This window comes from Amblyraja radiata, chromosome 3 (assembly GCF_010909765.2).
Source record: "Amblyraja radiata isolate CabotCenter1 chromosome 3, sAmbRad1.1.pri, whole genome shotgun sequence".
In the NCBI taxonomy this organism is placed as follows: domain Eukaryota; kingdom Metazoa; phylum Chordata; class Chondrichthyes; order Rajiformes; family Rajidae; genus Amblyraja; species Amblyraja radiata.
The window spans coordinates 57,569,729-57,584,133 of record NC_045958.1 but is presented as its reverse complement, the minus strand read 5'-3'; the positions used below and the strand labels follow the sequence as shown (position 1 = coordinate 57,584,133).

The window sequence follows — 14,405 nt, the reverse complement described above, 5'->3', positions numbered from 1 at the left end:
AAAGAGTTAATAGACATGGTTGATTTAGACTAGGGATAGAAAAATATAACTTAGAAAGAAATAAGATGTCAGCAGAAGCCAGACTGCTAGTAGAATAGAAAGTAACGATATAAAGAACAGAGAGAAATTCTAGATAAAAAGTAGCAACAGAAATACTTCAGTAGAAGTTTGGGTGGGCGTTCCACGACGTTCTCGTGGGAATCTGGGTTTTATGTTATGATTGGAAGAAGCTCAATGGGTATGAAAATAGTGAAAAGAAATGTATAAAGATAGAAGACATCCCGATCCTCGGTGTGCCTCTAGGGGACATCAGTGGAGAGGCACCTATTCTGCAGAAAATGAAATTAATAAAAACACTTCTTTGTCTGAATTTGTCTCAAGAGCATTTGTGATTTTTGAATCTCACAATAGTACCACGATGGAAAGTCAGGACTGTAGGCAAATTCATTGCACGTGAAACTGTGCTCACATTTTCAGTATGTCATGATCATCCAAAGTGTATATCAAGCTAACAAAAAGCCTGAAAACTTAGCAATACTGAATGTATCAAACTGATGACAACATATTTTAAAAACCAGGGAATGTAACCCGCAGCTTAACAGCAACAAGGGTAACAAAAAAGTTTTAAACAAATACATTTTCAAGGCCAGATTTTGCCAACTCATGCCACAAGCAGCATATTTTTCTTGACAGCACTATGGTGGCAATGCAAAGGATTGCAGTTACATTAGAAAGTGTGATAAAAACTGCGCATTTCCGTAGCATTTTTCGGAAAGAAAGACTATTCCAAGTCACTTCAGTCGAAGTACTTTTGACGTCAAATTACAACTGTAATGTGAGCGGGCATTTGAATGTGCAGCGGGTTCCAAAAAAACACTGGACAATCGATGTTTGTAGAAGTTGGCCGAGTAATAAATTGCAGGTAAGACGCTGAACTCCTGTTATAGTTAAAATCACAAAGATCATGTAACCTCTTTTGCAGACAGGCACGGGGTGGATTACCCAGCTGCTACATTTTGAATTCCCAACTTTAATTCTGTAGCCGGTGATTGTCCAGGGCTAAAGGTTCTTGCCTAAATGTTGACGAAATGCATTTATTCGAGCGGCGCGCGTTAAACGAGGGGATTGGGGGGGGGGCAATCATAAAAGTTGTACTTGAGTTTAACATGACCATTTAACCGTAAAACCTCTTTTCTTTGTCTAGTTGACTCGGTTCCGTTCAAAGTCTTGTTACGGTTCCGGTGTAATCGAAGGTTTATTCGCTCTTTTTTCCCGAGCTAAAGATCCCGGCGTTCATAAATAAACACTACTTCTCATCACTTGCAATGCTTCCACTCGTCTTCCTCCCTCCAGGAACTTACCGCATCAATTGGCGGACTGGATCGGAAAGTGAATGTGCCTTCTCAGCAACCGGAAGCCCAGCCTTGCGGAATTAACATGGCATCGGTGAAGGTATGGCCTGCGTGTGCTCTGGTGTTCGCCAAAGCTCTTCTAATATCTTTGGTGTTCGCTTGGCTGCTGTGTGTGTCTGTTTGTGGATGCTGTGTGTCTGTTTGTGGGTGCACGGTCTAGAGTGGTCGGTGCAATGTGTGTATATATAATATGGCAGTACATTGGGTCTCCGTACACCGTGTGTTAAGCCCGATGCGCCGTATGCTTGTGCATTGATCTCGATGCAGCGCGGCTCAGCCGTTCCATTCATCAGGCGGCGCCTCCGCCACTTGGCGCGAGAGAGAGAGAGCGAGCGAGCGCGCGCGCACCGCCAACCAACCAAAGATCTTTCTGCTCTAAGATCTTTGCCGCCAACTGCTTTCGCGTTCCAAAGCCGTCGGTTTAACCAAAGATTCTCGAGGAGCAAGATAGACCACGCCTCCGAAATCCAATGGACTGACGTGTAGTACGTAACGGAACGTCACGGCCGCCATTTGTTTATGCCAAACGCGACTTCAGTATGCACTCCGCTCTATCATCCTTGGTGTAATCAGTGTTGTAGGGAACAGTGTTTGATACAGCGCATCTATCACATCATATATTTTAGTTAATTTTTTGTACATGCTTTCCTCCTGTTCCCCCAATTCCCTCCCATCTTTACTCCCCACCCCCACATTTGCGTAGTTTCCCTTGCATTGTTTTGTGCAGCTTCCCTTGTATTGCTTTAACACACATTGTGCACAAATATAAATTTAACTTATAAATATATTTATATGAATGTGTGTTTGTGTGTGCCTGTGTGTGAGAGGCAAGTTAAGGGCCTGTCCCACCAGCATGAGATTGCATGCGTCTAGCGCGACCAAACATGGTCGCTTGAGGCGTACGGCCTCGCGGGTCCGGTCCCACTTATAGAGTTGGCATGCCGGGCAGTGACGTCATCGCACAACGCCATGCGCTAGGCGTACGCCGTCAAGACGCTGCGTACGACATCAAGACGTTGCGTACGACGTCAAGGCGTTGCGTACGCCCGTCAAGACTGCGTACGCCCTCAATGCGCCTGCGGGTCGACAAGCCGGCGCGCGGGATTTTCGGACAGTGCAAGATTTTTGGAGCCCCGCTCGATGTCGGGACCAGCCCCGCACTATATATATTCAAGATTCAAGATTCAAGATTCAAGAAGTTTATTGCCATGTCAACAAGTTGATAGGAATGTGTCTTGGTTCGCTCTCAGACAGATACAATACAGTACAATACAACCACCACATACACCACAATAAATAATACAGACAATACCGTACGAAGGACAATATATACAGGAAGGACAGTACCCAGCAGCGTCATGTTAAGCGTAAGTGCAAGTGCAAAAGAAGTGCAGAGTGATTAGTGCAAATTCAAATATCTGATGGCTTGGAGGTAGGTGCTGTCTCTGAAGCGAGATGTTTTACTTTTAATGCTTCTATATCTCCTTCCTGATGGGAGGAGATTAAAGAGGTAATGTGCCGGGTGAAAGTGGTCTGCTATGACTTTTTTGGCCTTTCTGGTGAGTCTTGTTGAGTAAAGTGATGTCACTGAGGGAAGTCTGCTGCAACCGATGATCTTAGAAGCTCGGTGCACTATTCTCTCCAGCCGAATCTTATCCTGCGAGGTTGTGTGACCATACCAGACAAGCATGGAGAATGTGAGTATGCTTTCTATGGTAGACCTATAGAAGTGGGTCATGGCTGGTCGACTGACCCTGAATTTTTTGAGCTGCCGCAGGAAGTAGAGTCACTGGTGGCACTTACTGATTATGAGACTGGTGTTGAGCTCCCATGATAGGGATTGATGTATGGTGGTCCCGAGGAACTTAAAGGAGGTGACCCTCTCAACCACCTCTCCATTGATGAAGAGAGGGAGGAGGGGGGTGGCCTTCTTTCTGAAATCAACAACCAGCTCCTTAGTTTTTGAGATGTTAAGTATGAGGTTGTTGTTCTCACACCACCTTACTAGCTCCCCTACTTCACTACGGTAAACGGTTTCGATGTTATTGGTAATAAGACCTGCCACAGATGTGTCATCTGCAAACTTAAATAACAAGACAGAGTCAGAGTGTGAACAGCAAAAATGTGTGTATACAGAGTACAGAAGAGGTGATAAAACGCAACCCTGGGGGGCGCCGATGTTCAGGAACCTAGCCAGTGAGAAACATAGAAACATAGAAACATAGAAATTAGGTGCAGGAGTAGGCCATTCGGCCCTTCGAGCCTGCACCGCCATTCAATATGATCATGGCTGATCATCCAACTCAGTATCCCGTACCTGCCTTCTCTCCATACCCTCTGATCCCCTTAGCCACAAGGGCCACACCTAACTCCCTCTTAAATATAGCCAATGAACTGGCCTCGACTACCCTCTGTGGCAGGGAGTTCCAGAGATTCACCACTCTCTGTGTGAAAAAAGTTCTTCTCATCTCGGTTTTAAAGGATTTCCCCCTTATCCTTAAGCTGTGACCCCTTGTCCTGGACTTCCCCAACATCGGGAGCAATCTTCCTGCATCTAGCCTGTCCAACCCCTTAAGAATTTTGTAAGTTTCTATAAGATCCCCTCTCAATCTCCTAAATTCTAGAGAGTATAAACCAAGTCTATCCAGTCTTTCTTTATAAGACAGTCCTGACATCCCAGGAATCAGTCTGGTGAACCTTCTCTGCACTCCCTCTATGGCAATAATGTCCTTCCTCAGATTTGGAGACCAAAACTGTACGCAATACTCCAGGTGTGGTCTCACCAAGACCCTGTACAACTGCAGTAGAACCTCCCTGCTCCTATACTCAAATCCTTTTGCTATGAAAGCTAACATACCATTCGCTTTCTTCACTGCCTGCTGCACCTGCATGCCCACTTTCAATGACTGGTGTACCATGACACCCAGGTCTCGCTGCATCTCCCCTTTTCCTAGTCGGCCACCATTTAGATAATAGTCTGCTTTCATGTTTTTGCCACCAAAATGGATAACCTCACATTTATCCACATTATACTGCATCTGCCAAACATTTGCCCACTCACCCAGCCTATCCAAGTCACCTTGCAGTCTCCTAGCATCCTCCTCACAGCTAACACTGCCCCCCAGCTTAGTGTCATCCGCAAACTTGGAGATATTGCCTTCAATTCCCTCATCCAGATCATTAATATATATTGTAAATAGCTGGGGTCCCAGCACTGAGCCTTGCGGTACCCCACTAGTCACTGCCTGCCATTGTGAAAAGGACCCGTTTACTCCTACTCTTTGCTTCCTGTTTGCCAGCCAGTTCTCTATCCACATCAATACTGAACCCCCAATGCCGTGTGCTTTAAGTTTGTAAACTAATCTCTTATGTGGGACCTTGTCGAAAGCCTTCTGGAAGTCCAGATACACCACATCCACTGGTTCTCCCCTATCCACGCTACTAGTTACATCCTCGAAAAATTCTATAAGATTCGTCAGACATGATTTACCTTTTGTAAATCCATGCTGACTTTGTCCAATGATTTCACCACTATCCAAATGTGCTGCTATCCCATCTTTAATAACTGACTAGCAGTTTCCCCACTACCGATGTTAGACTAACTGGTCTGTAATTCCCCGTTTTCTCTCTCCCTCCCTTCTTAAAAAGTGGGGTTACGTTTGCTACCCGCCAATCCTCAGGAACTACTCCAGATCTAAAGAGTTTTGAAAGATTATTACTAATGCATCCACTATTTCTGGAGCTACTTCCTTAAGTACTCTGGGATGCAGCCTATCTGGCCCTGGGGATTTATCGGCCTTTAATCCATTTAATTTACCCAACACCACTTCCCGGCTAACCTGGATTTCACTCAATTCCTCCAACTCCTTTGACCCGCGGTCCCCTGCTATTTCCGGCAGATTATTTATGTCTTCCTTAGTGAAGACGGAACCAAAGTAGTTATTCAATTGGTCCGCCATATCCTTGTTCCCCATGATCAACCATGGTTACCAATTTTTACCACCTGTTTTCTGTCACATAGAAAGCTATAGATCCATTTACATAGAGATGACCTGACCCCCAGTTCCTGTAAAGTGTGTATCAACTTTACAGGAACGATGGTATTGAATGCGGAGCTAAAACCCACAAAAAGAATGCGAGCATATATATTATAGATATATATATCTATAATCACAATATATGTGTATATACATATATATACACATACATATTTGTATGTATACACATATATATACACACACATATATATCTAAAATATATATGTAATCCTAATGTTGTGAATAAAATATCCATGAACACAATGTCGAAATATTTTTCCATTCTTTCATTCTATATTAGCGTAACACAATGTAGTGCATACATACCTACATATTTAAATTCAGTCGATAAGTTGGTCAAATAATATGGGGACCTTGCTTTTTTGAGACGGATTTTTAAAATGTGAATAATGACACATTTGTGAGTCAGCCATATATTGCACCAACGCCCACAATTTCAAATAACTAAATTGAACTTTATAAACAAGGAAAACACTTTTTATTTCCGTCATTTATGGTAATATTTACATAATTCACAACATTTTGTGCACGACATATACAGGGAGTTGCAGTGTTTTGAAAGTGATGTAAAATTCAACATATTTCAGACAATGATAGCCCCACCCCATGCTTACGCCAAAGAACAAAATTTCCAACATATACAATAATAAATAAATCGTCATTTGCACAATTTTGTGTGGGTAACGGGAGGTTCTCATTCTTCCTCTTGAGTAACCGGCGTTGGGAAAACAGACGTTTCGCCGTGTTCGGGATGTCAAATAGCATTGAACTGCATTGTAATTTAGCCTGTTATTGGTCTGCCTGTTGGAAAACTGGTCAAGTTCAGTGTTCAGAACAAAGACGGCAGGTGGTTGACAAGTACACCAGAGTTTGGTGGAGGAGATCTTGTCGACGAGTATTCTGAACCTGCTGTCGACATCTGAAATTCCAGAAAATCTCAAATAGGATTAACTAAGAATGAAAAAAATGTAGTTATAACTACATATCTGCAGAATGGATGATATATCACTTAAGTGCAATTGTTCAGTTGTGGGGAGAGACCTGTATGTTGAAGATGCATTTTGCTATTATTATGTCAATTTACCTTCAATGTAGAAGAGCTTATTTAAAACTTCTTACCTAGACCATTTAAAGTATTTTCTTTCTATCCTCTTTTGGACCTAAGACACTAGCAGAGCTGCCAACTCTCAGGCAGAGACAGACAGAGAGAGAGGGGAAGAAGAGAGTGAAAGGCAGATGGGGCAGAGACCGAGATAGAGAGAGACAGGGAGAGAGGTGAGAGAGACAGGGAGAGAGGGAGAGAGAGAGAGAGAAGGGGCAGAGAGAGATGAGGAGAGAGATGGGGAGAGAGAGGAATGATGGCACGTTATAATGCACAGCCGTCCCATTCTGACCGCCGCCGAACCCCGCACTGCACCATTGCATCCTTCTTCACGGCGGCCCAGTGATGTCTCGGCTCTGACAATTCGAGGGATCTAATCGGTAACAACACTGAGAGCAGCCCCGGGCCGCTGCGCTCCCCGACTCGAATCTGAGGTTAAAATCTTGTGATGGGCCCGATGTGGCTCTCTCCCCATCTCTCTCTCTCTCCCTCTCTCCCTACGGACCATATTTTGGAGACTCCTGCCGTACAGAAACAAAAACAAAAATGTACAGAAGAACAAAAATTGCTGACTTTATTATTGTGGTAAGTTTAGATCTATTAAAAAAAAAATCTAGTAACTTTCTAATGTACCAACAAACCTAGTTTCCCAATGAGTATTGATAGGGGAACAAAAAATAACATTTTCAGGACAGAATAATGTCGACAGAAAACAATAATATTTCCTCACCTTTCTTTGTTGTTGGGGAACCTGAAGAAAGACAGGTTGAGTTGTCAACATCGGCGATTAGAGCAATTTACATCGAGCTGTAGATGTGGACGCCATGACAGTGTGGGGGAAGCCCTATAAAATGGCGTCGACAATCACACACGTCATACTACGCTTTTTTTCGCTGAGTGGCGCATCTTGCTCTGCTCTATAATCTTTGGGTTTAACGGCCGCAGCACCCGTCAGCTACATCACCTGCGTCATCGCTTGTTGGTAAATCCCGCCCCTCCTCGACTCGAGTTATGGACACGTCACTGCAGCCTTCTGATTGGGGGGCAGTCCAAGAGTCTTGAGTACAAGAGTGGAGGAACACCAGACAGAAGACAAAATAAATGCTGGAGTAATTTCCAGCCTGATGTCCACGAGTAAAAAAAAAGGTCGGCATTGAAAACATTGGCACTTTTTTACTCGTAGGTAGTCGTAGGTCGGTAACTGGCCCGAGAAAAAAAATGCAAACATGACATCCTTTTATCATGTGATTTTTCCGCTCATAACTAGTCGTAGTTGATCTTAGGTGTGGAAGACTGAGGTCGAGGGGGGATGTAGGTGGTCGTAGACATAGTGGTAGGAGGCCGTAGACATAGTCGTAGGAGGTCGTAGACATGGTCGTAGGAGGTCGTAGACATTGTCGTAGGAAGTCTTTTACTTCGGTGAGTCAACACGACCTTGACATTTTTTTCAACTCGTCTAGGGTCTTCTAAACTCGTGAATTAAGTCATCCAAGTGGGACAGGCCCTTAACTTTGTATGTAGATAAAAGATTAAATTATAAAATAGTGGAAAATATGACAACTAATATTGATGATGTGATGGAGATTATTACTGTAGAAATCTACCTGGAAAAAAAGAAAAATGTAATTGTAAGTTGTGTATACAGAGCACCTGGTTCCAATATTGAAATATTCAAGAATAGTATGGAAAGATTGTTTGCCAATAAAGATCACAGAGTTGTGTTAATTTGTGGGGATTTTAATTTAGATCTCTTAAATCCCAACAAGCACAAACAGACTGATGAATTTATCGATGTATTGTGCAGTATGAGTTTTTTTCCACTTATCACCAAACCAAGTAGAATAACATCTCACTGTGCAACTCTAATAGACAACATATTTACAAACAGTATGGACAACAGCATAAAGAGTGGGTTACTACTAAATGACATCATTGTCATGTTTGTTTGTGATTATGTTAAGTGTAAGGATGTTAATAAGATTAGATACAGGAGAGTAAGAACAGAAGAATCGATAAATAAACTTAGGAATGTATTACAGACCCAAAATTGGAAACAAGTGTTTAAAGAGACTGATACCAACAAAGCCTATGAAACATTCCTGATAATATTTAAATCATTTTATGATGAACACTGTCCTTTGAAACAACACAACAAGAAGCAAAATATATAGATAGGCCATGGATGACAAAAGGACTACAAAATGCATGCAAAAAAAAGAATATCTTGTATAAAGAAGCTATAGAAGCAGAAAGTAAATACAAAAGATACAAAAACAAATTGACTAGTATTATGAGGATATGTAAGAAAGATTATTATAATAAAATATTAAACTATAATAAAAATAATATCAAGGGCATATGGAATGTGTTAAATAATATTATCAGGAATGGATCAATGAATATAAACTACCCTCAGTATTTTGAAGACAATGATACAACTGTAAGTGATATGAATGATGTGGTTAATGGGTTTAACAAATTTTTTGTAAGTGTGGGACCAAAACTGGCAGAAGAAATCGATAATCCACAGTCAGAAGAAGGAGAGCGGAAGGTTGTGGATTTGTTAGACAGCAACCCAAACTCAATGTTTTTGAAAGCAGCTGATGAAAAGGAGATTATTGACATTGTTAGTAATTGTAAGAATAAAAGGTCTACAGACTGGAATGACATTGATATGGCTTTAATCAAGGTAGTCATTGGTGTAATTGTAAAACCCTTAACTTATATTTGCAATTTATCTTTCAAAACTGGTGTATTTCCATGTAAAATGAAAACTGCCAAAGTCATCCCACTATACAAAGCTGGAGACAGAAATCAATTTACAAATTACAGGCCGGTGTCGTTACTCTCTCAGTTCTCAAAAATATTAGAAAAACTGTATGTGAGTAGATTAGATAACTTTATCGAGAAACACGAATTGCTAGTTGATAGTCAATATGGATTCAGGTCAAACAGATCGACATCCATGGCATTAATGGAGTTAATTGAAGACATTACCAGTTCTATAGATAACAAGAAATATGCAGTGGGTGTATTTATAGATTTGAAAAAAGCATTCGATACAATTGATCATCATTTGCTAATCAAAAAACTGGAAAAGTATGGAATCAGAGGGGCTGTACTAGAATGGATGAGAAGCTACATAAGTAAAAAATAGGCGACTGCAAATCAACATGCTTAGAAATAACTTGTGGAGTCCCACAGGGGTCGGTTTTGGGCCCCAAATTATTTATTTTGTATATTAATGATATATGTAGGGTGTCAAACCTCTTGAAATTTGTGTTATTTGCAGATGACACTAATATTTTCTGTGATGGGGACAATTTGCAGCAGGTTTTGGAGGTGGTCACAGCAGAAATAAGTAAACTAAAAACATGGTTTGATTTGAATAAATTATCATTAAATTTAAACAAAACCAAACTTATGCCGTTTGGAAAATGCAAAATAAATACACAAGTAAAAGTAATGATAAATAATGTTGAAATAGAAAGAGTGTATGAAAATAAATTTCTGGGTGTGATTCTTGATCACAAAATCTGCTGGAAACCCCTTATAAAACATGTGAGATCAAAAGTAGCACGGAGTATTGGAGTGATGGGGAAAGCAAGGCATGTTTTGAATGAGAGAGCACTGTGTATTCTGTACAGCTCACTTGTGTTACCGTATTTAAATTACTGTGTGGAAGTATGGGGCAACACCTACAAAACCACCTTACAATCACTAAGCACACTACAAAAAAGAGCTATTCGTATAGTAAACAATGTAGGATATCATGAACACACCAATATACTGTATTTAAAATTACACACCTTAAAGATTAAGGATCTGGTAGAATTTAAGACTGCACAAATAATTTATAAAGCAAAAAATAAACTGCTACCTGTAAACATACAAAAACTGTTCAAAGACAGAGAGGGGGGTTATAACTTTAGAGGGAAACTAAACTTGAAACAGCATTATGCTCGGACCAATTTAAAAAGTATGTGTATTTCCATTTGTGGGGTGGTTTTGTGGAATGGTCTTGACGAAACGATTAAACAAAGTATGAATATAATGCAATTTTAAAAAATGTACAAAAGATCTATCTTTGAAAAGTACAGCAATGAGGAAGGAGAATGTAAATCTCACAGATGTTAATGGTGCTTGTTCTTTTTGTTCTTTTCTTTTTTTGTTCTTTTTTTCTTAATAGCTTGATTGGAATAGTTTTATTTGAATTGTCTGTTTAGTTTATTTTATTGAATTTTGCATTTGTTAATGGTGAAGAATGGGGGTAGGACTTGACAAACATAGGCTTCTTCCTATCCCTTTTCGAACGAGTCTAATGTGTATTATGTTGAAATTGGCTTTTGATTTTTTAATTTATGTATGTACATATATGTTATGTATATGTGTATATGTATGTATGTATATATGTACATGTATATGTATGTATGTGTGTATGTATTTATGTATATATATATGTATATATAATTATATTTTTATTTATTCATTTTCATCTTTTCTTTTCTTCTTTTTTTTTTTAATCGTTCGAAATAAAAGATATCATTCATTCATTCATTCAAAAAACTCAGCAGGTCAGGCAGTACCTCTGGAGAGAAGGGATAGGTGAAGTTTCGGGATGAGACCCTTTCTTCGGACTGAGAGTCAAGGGAAATGAGTGATAGAACAAATGAATGAAAGATGTGCAAAAAGCAAGGACGATCAAGAAACGCTGGAGCCCACACTGGTCCATTGTTGGCGGTGGGCTAGGTGTTAACGAGTTATACAGGCAGCGACACTCAACAGGACGACAGTGAAACTAGTATAACGACTAGGGTGGGGGAGGGATGGGGAGAGAGGGGATGCAAAGGTTACTTGAAATTAGAGAAATCAATATTCTGCAAGGTTGCAATATATTGCTGTATTTAGGTCATAAGGTAATGTGATGGCAGAATTAGCTCATTCGGCCCATCAAGTCTACTCCACTGTTCAATCATGGCTGATCTATCCAACCCCATCTCCTGCCTTCTCCCCATAACCTCTGACACCTGTACTAATCAAAAATCTATCTCTGCCATAATAATATCCACTGACTTGGCCTCCACAGCCTCCACACTGTGGCATTGTAAGCTGCCAAAGCAAAATATGAGGTGCTGTTCCTCCAATTGGCGTTTGGCCTCACTCTGACAGTGAAGGAGGCCCAGGTCAGTATGGAAATGGGAGGGGGAGTTACAGTGTTTAGCAACCAGGAGATTGCATAGACCAAGGGGGACTGAGCGAAGGTGTTCAGCGAAACAATCGCCCAGTCTGTGCTTTGTCTCACTGATATATAGGAGTCCACACCTGGAACAGAGGATACAGTAGATGAGGTTGGAAGGAGGTGCAAATGAACCTCTGCCTAATCCTAAGGACTGTCAGAGCCTCTGGACAGAGTCGAGGGAGGGGGTATAGGGACAGGTGTTGCATCTCCTCCGGTTGCAGGAGAAGGTATCTGGGGAGGGGGTGGTTTGGGTGGGAAGCGATGTTAATCAGGGAGTTGCGGAGGGAGCCGTCTGCGGAAATGGGTGGGGATGGGAAGATGTGACTAGTGGTGGGATACTGTTGGAGATGGCAAAATGTGTGTGGTGTGTGACGGCTGATGGGGTGAAAGGTGAGGACTAGGGCGTCTCTGTCCTTATTGCAACTGGGGGAAGGAGGAGCAAGAGTGGAGCTGCGGGGTACCGAAGAGACATGTGAGGGCCTCATCTATGATAGAAGAGGGGAACCCCTATTCCCTAAAGAATGGGGACATATCGTAGAAACATAGAAAATAGGTGCAGGTGTAGGCCATTCGGCCCTTCGAGCCTGCACCGCCATTCAATATGATCATGGCTGATCATCCAACTCAGTATCCTGTACCTGCCTTCTCTCCATACCCCCTGATCCCTTTAGCCACAAGGGCCACATCTAACTCCCTCTTAAATATAGCCAATGAACTGGCCTCAACTACCTTCTGGCAGAGAATTCCAGAGATTCACCACTCTCTGTGTGAAAAATGTTTTTCTCATCTCGGTCCTAAAATACTTCCCCCTTATCCTTAAACTGTGACCCCTTGTTCTGGACTTGCCGAACATCGGGAACAATCTTCCTGCATCTAGCCTGTCCAACCCCTTAAGAATTTTGTAAGTTTCTATAAGATCCCCCTTCAATCTTCTAAATTCTAGCGAGTAAAAGCAGAGTCTATCCAGTCTTTCTTCATATGAAAGTCCTGACATCCCAGGAATTAGTCTGGTGAACCTTCTCTGTACTCCCTCTATGGCAAGAATGTTTTTCCTCAGATTAGGAGACAATCGTATGTGGATTGTACTGAGATGGTATACAAGCGTTGCCATTTTGTAAGATTCAAATCAAAAGTTGGCTATAAAGGCCTATTGTCCTAGTAGCGGCACTGGTCTGTAATTGCAGGGGTCGGCCTGGCAAGGTCTAACATCAACATTGTTACTACAGGCCATGTCCAACCCACAATCCATCCATGTTCAATCCTCTGCTAGCAGTGGCACCTGATCCACTCGACCTCTGGGCTGCTGCAAGGCCTCTTAACAGCCCACTTCACCATTGCCTCCATCCGTTCACATCGAGCTGTGAACATACCATCCCTCACCTCACGTGGGCACTGGTCAGCTTCCGTGTCCTGGGATACCTCCCACAGCCAGCCTCGGAATGGCAAGAGTGTGCCTCCGAAGGCATGAGAGGTAATTATCCCAGCTCAAATACTGGACCTGTTCTATTCCTGCATCTGCTGTCACCACCATCTTGAATCAAAAAATGTCAAACATCTCTACAGCAACTCTGTTGATGAGGACAGGGTTGTGTTCATGACTTGCTTACTTGGGTCAAAAGCTATTCCTTTTTTTTGCATGTTAAGGAAATTCTGAGATCTTCCTACTATTGTTGTTGTGTTTAACAGTTGCCCTGCAGTAAGACAATCTTAATTTACTGACTTGCTTTCTTTAAATTGCCTCATGGATATTAGATGGAATCCTTTGTAAGCTATCACTGCCATATGAACTCCATTGATATAGCATTGATCAAATTCTGTCTCTTCATCTTCCCTTGTAAATGTTTGATCATGACCACAGTAGATGATATGTACTATCTATATCCTCAAACTGATTTCTAAAATATTTAAATTCCATTGAATATCCTGTGTTTTCCCCATAGAAGCTCCTGCAGTTCCCCTTTAATCTGTCTTGAGTTACCTCCTCCTGCCCTTTGGTTGAAGTATCTAGCAGCAAATGTCCCATTTGTTATTGTGTGTCTGCCACTCATTAACAGTGTGAATATCCTGTTGTGCGGGTGGTGCTTCCCCTGACATTCATTCTCGTATGAGAAGATCTCTGCCCAACTTTTCTTCATCACCCTTAAATAGAACCCTCTCGTGTTTGTACTTCAGGACCTCTACAAGTTCCCTCAACGGTTTCTTCCTTTTCCAGTCTAGCACTTCCTGAACAATTGGTTCTGTTTTCTATGAAATGACTTATAAACCTCTATCACCTCTTAAGGGCCTGTCCCACTTAGGAAACCTGAACAGAAACCTTTGGAGACTTTGCGCCCCACCCAATGTTTCCGTGCGGTTCCCGGAGGTTGCAGGTGGTTGCCGGAGGTTGCAGGTAGTGGAAGCAGGTAGGGAGACTGACAAAAACCTCTGGGAACCGCACGGAAACCTTGGGTGGGGCACAAAGTCTCCAGAGGTTTCCGTTCAGGTTTCCTAAGTGGGACAGGGGCATTATTGTTTAAGAAAGAACTGCAGATGCTGAAAAAATCGAAGGTAGACAGAAATGCTGGAAAAACTCAGCGGGTGGGGCAGCCTCTATG

General features: G+C 41.9%; 1 protein-coding gene across 1 annotated transcript in view; it reads left to right on the top strand.

The window, feature by feature from the left end:
* The first annotated feature begins 641 nt into the window (after nucleotides 1-641).
* LOC116971033 (methylthioadenosine phosphorylase) overlaps nucleotides 642-14,405 on the top strand; it is a 139,700-nt gene continuing 125,936 nt past the window's right edge. The window contains exons 1-2 of the mRNA XM_033017832.1: nucleotides 642-922; nucleotides 1,354-1,452. Of these exons, the coding sequence (XP_032873723.1) occupies nucleotides 698-922; nucleotides 1,354-1,452 (324 nt within the window). The 5' untranslated portion in view covers nucleotides 642-697. The remainder of the gene's footprint in view (nucleotides 923-1,353; nucleotides 1,453-14,405) is intronic.